We start from the raw sequence: 11,540 nt of genomic DNA on the forward strand, positions 1-11,540 counted from the left end.
AAGGATTTGGTCTTCTTTTCACCGCAGATCTGTCAGGCAGAACTGGGGCTTGGGTCACACAGGAGAAGCAAAGAGTGACCCAGCAGGGTTGGAAATCAGCAGGTCCTGGGAGAGTTGAGCCAGAGACAAAGTGGCCATAGATGTTGCTGGGAGGGCCCCCAGGAATTGGGTCAGAGGTCACAAGGAAGGCAAAGCTGGGAGGATCTGGGAGGTGAAAGATCAGAACCTGAGAAGGGAGGGTTTCCAGAGAAAATAACTGTGGGTACTGAATGCAAGTCATTTAGGGAAGGAGGACCTGGGAGGGAACAAGGTGAGTGGTGGAGGTTGGGATACCAGAGCGGGCCCTGTTAAAGGCAGCCCAGTCAGGGTGAAGGTATATTAGGGCTAAAGCAGTGGGAGCTGCCAGGGCTGAGGAGGGGTGGGAAAGGAGAGGTGGTCAGCAAGGTTCAGCTGGCTCCTACCCCCACAAAACTGACAGTTTGTCCTTTCCTTCCCAACCAAGTATGAATTCTGTTTCCTTTCCTTGAGGGAATATGGCTGCGTCTTTAGCTTCCAAAGCAGCAATGAACAGCACTTGATAGTGTTCCTCTACCACAGGAAATCCTGTTCGACATAAAAAAGTTTTCTCCCTTATTTATTTTTGTATCATCTCATTGGGGAATTAATAGTTTACAGAACAGCTGTTGACACATGGGTGCTGTCTCTTACCTTGCTGTGATGTGTCTGCACACCACTCCCACCAACCCAAATCCCTCTTCAACCATCATGCACTGGATACCCAATGCCACACACAGGCCTTCTCCCCCCAATCCAGAATCCTTTGCTTTGCTGCAATATACCTCACCCAGTCCAAGCTTCACTCTGTTTTTCCCTTTCCTTCCTTTGCTTCTTAAGTGACATCTATTAAGTAAGATCATCCAATATTAGTCCTTCTTCTTCTGGCTTATCTCACTTAACATTTCTTTTTTAAAAGTATTATTTATTTATTCCTTTTTGTTGCCCTTGTTGTTTTATTGTTGTCGTTATTATTGTTGTTGTTATTGATGTCATTGTTATTGAATAAGACAGAGAGAAATTGAAAGGAGGAGAAGACAGAGAGGGGTAGAGAAGATAGACACCTGCAGACCTGCTTCACTGCCTGTGAAGCAACTCCCCAGAGGCTCGAACCTGGATCCTCACACTGGACTTTGTGCTTTGCAGCCACTTGCACTTAACCCACTACCATCTGACTCCCGACTTTTCTTTTTATTTATTTTTCCTTTTGGTGCCCTTTTTTTTTTTTTATTGTTGTTGCAGTTATTACTGTTGCTATTGATGTTGTCATTGTTAGATAGGACAGAGAGAAATAGAGAGAGGAAGGGAAGACACAGAGGGGGAGAAAAAGATGGACACCTGCAGACCTGCTTCACTGCCTGTGAAGTGACTCCCCTGAAGGTGGGGAGCCAGGGGCTCGAACCTGGATCCTTCTGCCAATCCTTGCACTTTGCACCATGTGCACTTAACCCACTGTGCTACTGTCCGACACCCCCAACATTTCTTATACTACCATCTAAAATAGAGAAAGGAAAAAAATTTAATCAATTCTTGTAGCTGAGTAGTCCATTGTGTATATATGTCCATTGTGTATATATGTACCACAACTTTCTTTTTTTTTAATTATCTTTTTTTTATTGGATAGAGACAGCCAGAAATTGAGAGGGAAGTGTGTGATAGAGGAGAGAGACAGAGAGACACCTGCAGCACTGCTTTGCCACTCACAAAGTTTTCCCCCTGCAGATGAGGACTGGGAGCTTGAACCTGGGTCCTTGCACATTGCAACATATGCACTCAACCAGGTGCGCCACCACCCAGCCCCATATACCACAGTGTTCTTAAGCACTCATCAGTTGTTGGACATCTGGGTTGCTTCCGTGTTTGTGTTACTACAAATTGTGCTGCTATGAACATAGGTGTACATAAAACTCCTTGGATAGATGATTTTGTGTTTTTTGATTAGCTCCCTAAAAGAAGGAAATACCAGTAGGTAAGGTACCATTACTACTGTTCTGAGGAAACTCCAGGCTGTCTTTCACAGCTGTTGAACCAATTTACATTTCTACCAACAGTGTTGAAAATTTCCTTTCTCCACATTCTTGACAACACATGTTTCTGTCCTTTAAAATGTATGGCATTCTCACAGGTGTAAAGTGGCATCTCACCGTTGTCTTTATTTGCATTTCTCCAGCGACTTTGAGCAAACTCCCCAGCCACATGGCAATTCCTAGTATTTTCCAAATCTGTAGAACCAGGCAAATATCAAGCAAAACAATTAGTCACCATCTACCATGTCCTTCAAGTTGTTCTAGGTGCCATGGAAGGACATAAAAATCAAGGCTGGGGTGGAGGAGGCTGAGTAGTGGTATACCTAGTTGAGCACACGTAACACCATGCACAAGGACCCAGGTTCAAACCGCCAGTCCCCACTTGCAGGGAAGAAACTTCATGAGTGGTGAAGCATTGCTGCAGGTCTCTCTCTCTCTCTCTTTAGCCCCTTCCTCTCTCAAGTTCTCTGTCCTGTCAAATTAAGAAACAAATAAACAACAAAAAATTTAATAAGGGGGGGGGGAGTCCAGGCTATGGTCTCAGCTATTTGGGGTTCATGGGAAGGTGAAATAATAGCCCACCTATTAAAGCAGGTACCAGTGGTCAAGCAGGAATTGACAACAGGAAGCACTGAAGCCAGGAATAGCCAGGGATGCCATGTGTCTGAATGGGGGAAGAGAGACCAACCCTGCTCCTCAGAGAAAAAATAAGGTGGGAGGAAGGAGATGCTATAGACGGGGAGACTGTAGTAGTGTCACTGGGTTGGATTAAGGCCAGGAGGTTTATTGGGACAGGAGAGCAAAGAAGACTCCTGCGATGAGGATGCCAGCCTGACTGGGCAAGGGAGAAGGGAGAAGTGGGCAATAGACTAGGGGGGGATACCCGGAACCTGGAGCAGAGGAGATGGATCTGGACCATCAGAGCCTTTGCAGGGTCAGTTAAAGGAGCTACCCAGGGAAACTTCAGGGGATCATAATTTGCCAGCCTTACTCAGGACGGGTTTGGGGAGGCTGGGACTGCAGACCAGAGACTGCAGCTAGAAAACTATGGCAGTGACTCAGCATGGAGCAGCGTGAATGGCTGCACAGGATTCAGGTCTTGGGATGCTGCCTGTCTGGCACATCCTAGCTGTGTGGTGTTAGACAAGACTCTTGGCTTCTCTGAACCTTCCTGCTCCTCTGCAAAATGGAGACTCAAAGTCTACATTTTGGAATAGATGTTACTTATATTGTGTTTCATATACAGATTATCTATCTCTTGGCTCCAGTTTCAAGCTTCATTGAGTAGGGGGCTAGCCAACCCCATGCCTTATCTTAGCATATAGCCTGCACTTTCCAGAACCATGTGTCCCATGCCCCAAGTAGTATTGTGACACATGTGACACTCATCACTATAGTGAGCCATATTAACCCCTAAGAAGTAGGTACTATCAGGAACCCCATTCACTGGAAAAGAAAATGGGAGGTTGGAGACTATAAGAAGCTGACTCCAGGCCAGATGATGGTACACTTGGTAGAATACACGTTACCATGTACAAGGACCCAAGTTCTAGCCCCCAGTCTCCACCTGCAGTGGGATGGGGTGGGGGTGGGGCTTCACAAGCAGTGAAGCTGTGCTGTAGATGTCTCTATCTCTCCTCTATCTCCCTTTCAATTTCTTGCTGTCTCTGTCAGAAATAATAAAGAAAAGAAGAATGAATGAAAGGAAGGAAGGAAGGAAAAAAAAAAAAAGGAAAGAGAGAGAAATGGCTGCCCAGCTTCCCACCTCAATGAAGGTAGCTTTGGGGCTGTTGTCTCTTTCACTTTCTCTATCTTAAAAAAAAAAAAAAAAACTGAGATAACTATGTCAGACTAGCCACTGTTCCATTCACAGAATCATTGTGTGCACATACATTACTATGGCAGAATGAGTCATTCCAAATTCCAGTTGCTTAAAAATTCAGTGATGGGTTCTATCTCAAGAGTTTCTGTGGGTTAGGGATTTGAGACTAGCTCAGCTGGGTAGTTCTGGCCCATAAGTCTTCCTCGAGGTTTTGGTCAGATATCAGTGAGTGCTCCATCATCTGAAGGCTAGACTGGGACTTGAAGAGCCACTTCCAAGACCATTCGTCTCACAGCTGTGAGGAGTGACAATTCCATGGTTGTCACTCAGATAAAGGCTGGTGCCTGGAATCACCATGACTTTCCAGGCAACATTCTCAGTGGCTCTGTGAAGTCTCCCAAGGACATGTCACTAGGACATGGTTAGCTTCTCCTAGCACTTTCAAATGAAGGTGGGACCTGTAGTGACATTTACAGCCCAGCTCAAAAGTCACGTCTGATCAAGTATATTTGTCGCACACACTCATCCCTGAAACAAGACACAAGATAGGGATATCAGAGGACAGTCATAGGGGTCTACCTTGTAAGCTGTGAACCATGGGGTGATTTTGCCATAGGCTGCTACCCATTATGAGCCACAATCTGTTGTCTGCTGAAGGTACATTGACCAGGATAAACTATATGGGACTGGTGGAGTACATAGAACATAATCAGGAAAATCTTTTTAACATTATAGACTGGAGGGGTCTATAGACTGGTGGTAGCATGCCCGGTAGAGTGCACATTATAGACATTATAGACTGGTGGTAGCATGCCCGGTAGAGTGCACAGGCTACCATGCACAAGAACCTGCTTTCAATTCTCCAACCCCATCTGCTGTGGCGGGGGTGGGGTGACGGCTTTACAAGGAGGGAAAGCTTCACAAGTAGTGAAACAGTGTTTCAAATGTTTTTTTATTTCCTCTGTCCCTCTCCATCTCCCTCACCCCCTCTTAATTTCTCTCTGTCTCTATCAAATAAAAGGAAAAAGCAGTGAAACAATGGATGCCAGGAGTAGTGGGTTTGTCATGTAGGTACCAAGGCCCAGTGACAACCCTGGTGGTAAAAAAAAATTAAATAAAATTAATGGGAAATTAAATATGTATGTACGTATGTGTGTGTGTGTGTGTATACATAGACTAGATGTGCTAGATAAAAGCTAAACAGAAAATAGGCAGGATGATGAGTAAAGCTAAGGGAGATTACTTTCATAGGGGAAATCTGGATACAATTTTAATAGAACTATGGGAGGTGGGGGAGGATGAGTTAAATAGAGAGCATTTCAGGCAAAAGAAATACAAAAACCCAAATTCTGGAATGGAATTGACACATTTGAGGAACAGAAAGACCAGAGTAGTTTGGGAGGTAGTCAATGTTGAGATGACTAGATTCTGTGTTAAGAGTAGTGGATATTACTTGGCATAATAATAAAAAAAAAATTTTTTTTTAAAGTAGTGGAAAGACTTGGAAAGATTTTTGAGCAGGGGAGTGACATGATTTGCACTTTAAAAAGACTACTCTGGCTATTGAGACACTCTCTAGAGAGAAATGAGGTGGAGTAGAGAGTGAGGGCTTGCAGACCGGGAGAAGGTACTTAGTCATTTAGACCCGTGTAAACAGTTACCTGGGCCAATAGGAAAGAGGCAAAGGTAGGATGTGGGTTCCTGAGATATTTTGGAGGTGGTACCATGTGGGTTTGGTGATAGATTTGATGGTGGGTCTGTTTTTATTATTATTCATATTTATCCTTTCAGTAAATAACTAGAGAGTCAATCAGTGTGTTGAGTTTAGACAAAACCATGTGAAACAAACAAAAACAGCAAACAAATAATAATTAAAAAAAAAAAAAAGACAAAGTTTCTACACTGTAGGAGCTACAGTGGGAGAATCACCACAGAAATAAGCTTAAAATTCTACCTGGCACAAATGTGAAAATTCACTAGGCAAGGAGTGGAGAAAGAGCTTCACAGGGAGGTCAGTATATTCTAAGGCCCGTGGGAGGAACATGGCGTGTCTGAAGAACTCAGTAAGGGTGTTAGAGCAGAGAAATCAAGGACTGTGGAGACTGGGGAAATAGTATAGTGCTTATGCAAAAAGATTTTCATGTCTGAGACACCAAGTTCAATCTACCACTAGAAGCCAGAGTTTAGCAGTAAAAAAAACAAAACATTAATAATAATTTAAAAATAGGATAATGAAAGTGGGATGTGGCTAGAGAGAAATTAAGACCAGAACAAAGACTTTAGAAACCATTTTCAGATAATTCTTGTTTCTAGACTGAGATCAATGGAAAGATATTGAAAAGTTTAAAGAGTAAGGAGGGGGTGCTATATTGCATTTTGAAAAAATTACCTTGTGTAGGAGAAAAAGAGGCCTGGGGACAGGAAGAGGGGACAGCAGGTGGAACATCTGGTAAAACACACACATTACAATGCACAAGGACCTAGGTTCAAGCCACTAGTCCCCACCTGAAGTAAGGAAGCTTCATGGGCCATCAAGCTATGCTACAGGTCTCCCCCCGGCCCCAACCTGTCTCTCCTCTCAATTTCTCTGTCCTATCAAAAAGAAAAAGGAAACCTGACTACCAGGAGCGGTGGATTTGACATACAGTTACCAGGTCCCTGGAGGCAATAAGTAAATAAATAAAATAATCGGGGTGAGAGGAAAATCAAATATAAATTAAATATTAAAAAAGATTAAATACAGAAAACCAGTAGTCAGCCTAAATTTTTCTTTTCAACCTTGGTTTTATCACTGAAAAGTAAAAAAAAAAAAAAAAAAAAAAAACCTCCAGATGTCCAGGCTATACCTAATACCAGTTAAATGATCTCATGACTGGAGGAGTTAAAGATGCTGGGTGGTAATTGTAAAGAGGTTGATTTGAAAAATACAAACTATATGATATAAGCAATAATTTCACTTTGCCAAATGGTAAAAAAAAATTAAACACATTCATTTCATTCCTTCTTCCCATCTGCCCAAGCTCTCTCCTAATCTTAAATTGCTTATTTCAGACTGGCTATCAACCCTTTCCATTGGCAAATACACTACATAGAGTGGCAGGAAGAATTCCCAGAGATGCTTTATTGATTTTACCTAGTGAAATTTGTGCAAAATTCAGCTCCACTTTTAACTTTTAAAAAAAATATATTTATTCTCTTTTGTTGCCCTGTTTTATTGTTGTAGTTATCAATTGTTATTATTGATGTCGTCATTGTTGGATAGGACAGAGAGAAATGGAGAGAGAGGGGAAGACAGAGAGGGGGAGAGAAAGATAAAGACACTTGTAGACCTGCTTCACCGCTTGTGAAGCGACTTCCCTGCAGGTGTGGAGCCGGGGGGCTCGAACTGGGATCTTTACGTTGGTCCTTGTGCTTTGCACCACCTGCGTTTAACCTGCTGCGCTACCGCCCTACTCCCCCATTTTTAACTCTTACAAGTGACATTACAGGCAGTTGAGCGGGATTCCTCACATTTTTAAAGTGCCTCATATCTTTCCCTAAAGCACAATGTACTCTTCAAGAAATTCAGCATTGCCACTTGACCCACACAGCAAGCACTGAGAAGTCAAATGGTTATCAACTACAAACAGGATCATAATTGATTAAATCTGGCATTTAAATTTCTCCAGAGATGGCACTTCTAGCTATCAATGGATTAATGAAGTATTACCAAAGCTTTTTTGTTGTTGTTGTTTGTTATTTTTTTGAGAGGGAGAGAGAGAAAAGAAAAAAGGAGGAGGAGAGGGAGAGATAAGGGGGAAGAACATCACTCTGACACATGGAGAACTAGGAACACAATACAGGCAAGTCCTGTACTCTACTGCTGAGCCACTTTCCCAGCATGGTCCATTCTCATTATCAAGAAATATATATTTTTTAATTATCTTTATCTATTATATAGAGACAGCCAAAAATGGAAAGGAAAGGGAGAAATAGAGAGGGAGAGAAACAAAGACATCTATAGCACTGCTTCACCACTCACAAAGCTATCCCTTGCAGGTGGGGACTGGGGCCTTGAATCTAGGTCCTTATGCATTATAACGTGCATTCAACTAGGTGTACCACTTCCCAGCCCCGACATTCATTTCTTTATATTGAGGGCAGTGGTGTACCTGGTTGAGCACACATATTAGAATGCAAAAGACACAAGTTCAAGTCCCTGAGCCCCACCTATAAGGGGGAAAGTTTCATGAGTCATTAAGCAGTGCTGTAGGTCTCTTTCTGTATCTCTCCCTTCTTTCTCAATTTCTATATTAAATAAATAGACAAAATGTCATTAAAGTGTTGACAGTTAAACAGATTAGGAACTCTAGGTTTGGTAATTTTTTTTAAATATTTATTTCCTTTTTGTTGCCTTTGTTTTTATTGTTGTTTTAGTTATTATTGTTGATGTTGTCGCAGTTGGATAGGACAGAAAGAAATGGAGAGAGGAGGGGAAGACAGAGAGGAGGAGAGATAAGACACCTACAGGATTACTTCACCACCTGTGAAGCAACTCCCCTGCAGGTGGGGAGCGGGGGCTCGAACCAGGATCCTTATGCCAGTCTTTGTGCTTTGCGCCACATGCGCTTAACCCACTGCACTACCGCCCGACTCCCTGGGTTTGGTAATCTTGAGCAGAATGTGAGCATTCCCTCTTGCCAAGTTTAGGCAAGTTGATGAATCTCTTTGCAATAGTGATGTCAGTGGATTTCTGGGAGTTGCTGTGAATATTAAGCAAGATCTAATACAATGGATATAAAGTCCAGTTGCCATGCTGTCACTGAAACATTATGACCATTGGTTCACTAAGCACAGCTGCAATGATTGTTATGTCCAAACCATGTCCTACATGAACTCTTCTTTAGAAAAACAGGATATTTAATAATAATAAACAAAGAAGACATAAGTTATGAGGGAACTCCAGTGGGTACGAATTTAGAGATGATCACAACTGCAATTTGATGATACAAGTGTTTTTTTGGTTTTTTTTTTAACAAGTGGTCTATTTATAATAAAACACTTCAATGATCTGAAGATCCAGAATTAGGATGTCAAAATGAGAACACATGATTTAGTTCATCTTATTTACATCTTAGTATGATTCAGTAGGTCTCTTAATCATAAACACAATACAGAAATGGCCTTTGGAACCAGTCTTTTTTGACCTTCTAATTTTATTCCTTTAAAAAAATGGAGCATGTGTATTATATGGCCAATGTCTTCACTCTAACTTGATTTATATAAGACTAAACTATTCCTCATTACTCTAACATGCTGAAGAAACAAACCATCTGGGGGCTGGGGGGCCGGGCTCTCAGTCAGCCCAGAGGAAGCAGCATCCATCGTTGTGTGAACCTTCCACTGTTGGAGGTTTTGAGGTTGCATGATATATTTTACACTCATAACTGACAATGCCTGAGGATTAGTGTTGAATCTATAGCATCAGCAGAACAGAAAATGTGATGTGTTTTTATGCACACCAATATTCTTGTTCCATAGAGAATATAAATTGGAAGTCAGAATCCCTTTGTATTCCAAAATAGGGTCTCAAACATTTTGTAATTTTCATTTAAATTGTTAGGAGGCTTGGGGCTATCAGTTCATCTACCAGTACACTGTTTAATATAGCACTGAATAAGTGATGCAGGTTGTCAATGGACGAGTAATCAGCTAATAGCTCTGCTAGTAATAAAAAAAAAAATGTATTCCTTTGATGGAACTAGAGGTGACTATGCTTAGTGAAATAAGAGGTAAGAGACAACTAATGGATGGTTTCATTCATCTGTGGAATATAGAGAACTGAAACATAAGAACTTGCAAACAACAACCAAAAGATAAGATGTAAACAAATTATCTCTAAGACTTTGAAAACTATGTATGGTGATTACAGTTGGAAGATGGAAGCATAGAACTTTGGTGGTAGATGGAGTGTGGAACTATATCCTATAACCTTATAAACCACTATTAACTGCAAATTTAAAAAATAACTTGAAAAAATTATTTCTTCTTTGCCTTAAGTGAAAAATTTTATATTGTATACAACTGTGAAAAGAGCACTGTGTTAAAATTTAGGAATGAGTAGACTTAAACTTAGTCATTAATCTGTTTTAAATTCCAGACTGGAACTAGAAATTAGCCACGATTTCATCGAATCCTAAACCACTTAATACACTGCTGGAGTTCTACTGCTGTGAAGAGAGGTGGCCTTGAAAGAAAAGCTTTGAAAATAAGTAACCATGGAATCTGAACAAAATATTTGGCTTTTTAGACTGATCAACTCAAATAATAGTAAGAGAACTAATTTTAAGTTTGTACCCAATTGCTACAGCTCTAAAGTATTTCAAGCTGCAAACCCTTTTTAGATTAAGTTGGTCATATTTCACCAAACACAAAAGTAAATTCCAAATGGATCAAGGACTTGGATGCTAGACTACAAACTGTCAAATAATATTGGCATGACTCTTTTCTGTCTAAATTTTAAAGACATGGGGGTCGGGCAGTAGCGCAGCAGATTAAGCACACATGGTGTAAAGCGCAAGGACCAGGAAAGGATCCTGGTTTGAGCCCTCGGCTGAGTCGCTTCACAAGCAGTGAAGCAAGTCTGCGGGTGTCTATCTTTCTCTCCCCCTCTCTGTCTTCCCCTCCTCTCTTGATTTCTCTCTGTCCTATCCAACATCGTCATCATCAATGGCAACAATAACAATAACAACAATAGCAAGGGCAACAAAAAGGGGGAAATGGCCTCCAGGAGCAGAGGATTTGTAGTCTACACACTGAGCCCCACCAATAACTCTGGAGGCAAAAACCAAAAAATTTAAAGACATTCAATAATATGAATCCAATTACAAAGAAGACTAAGACAAAAATAAACCAATGGGACTACATCAAATTTAAAAGCTTCTGCACAGCAAAAGAAACCACCAACCAAACAAATTCCCTTACAGAATGGGAATTGATCTTTACATGCCATACATCAGACAAGAGGCTAATAACCAAAATATTTATGAGTCCACCAAACTCAGCGACAAGAAAAAAAAATGACCCACACCAAAAATGGGGAGAGGAAGAACAGAATATTCACCATAGAAGAGATCCAAAAGGCCAACAAACAGATGAAAAAATGCTCCAAGTCATTGTTAGAGAAATGCTAGTAAAGACAACAATGAGATTCACTCCTGTGAGAAGGTCATATATCAAAAAAGGCAGCAGCAACAAATGTTGGAGAGGTTGTGGTGACAAAGGTACCCTCCTACACTGCTAGTGAGAATGTCCATTGGTTCAACCCCTGTGGAGAGCAGTCTGGAGAACTCTCAGGCGGCTAGAAATGGACTGACCCAATGACCCTGCTATTCCTAGAAATACCCCATATTCCTCTCCTGGGGATATATCCTAAAGAATGAAACACACCCATGCAAAAAGATCTGTGTATACCTATGTTCATAGCAGCACAATTTGAAATAACTAAAACCTAGAAGCAACCCGGTGTCCAACAACAGATGATTAAGTTGTATAGATACACAATGGAATACTATTCAGTTATAAAAATGGTGATTCACCTTTTTTTTTTTTTAACTCATCTTGGATGGAGCTTGAAGGAATCATATTAAATGAGATAA

General features: G+C 41.2%; 1 protein-coding gene across 1 annotated transcript in view; it reads left to right on the forward strand.

Annotated features, from left to right (window-relative positions):
* SPMIP3 (sperm microtubule inner protein 3) overlaps nucleotides 1–10,179 on the forward strand; it is a 35,886-nt gene extending 25,707 nt beyond the window's left edge. The window contains exon 4 of the mRNA XM_060192633.1: nucleotides 10,043–10,179. Coding sequence (XP_060048616.1) covers nucleotides 10,043–10,053 — 11 coding nt within the window. The 3' untranslated portion in view covers nucleotides 10,054–10,179. The remainder of the gene's footprint in view (nucleotides 1–10,042) is intronic.
* Nucleotides 10,180–11,540: the final 1,361 nt, after the last annotated feature.

This window comes from Erinaceus europaeus, chromosome 6 (genome assembly GCF_950295315.1).
Source record: "Erinaceus europaeus chromosome 6, mEriEur2.1, whole genome shotgun sequence".
NCBI classification, from domain to species: Eukaryota; Metazoa; Chordata; class Mammalia; order Eulipotyphla; family Erinaceidae; genus Erinaceus; species Erinaceus europaeus.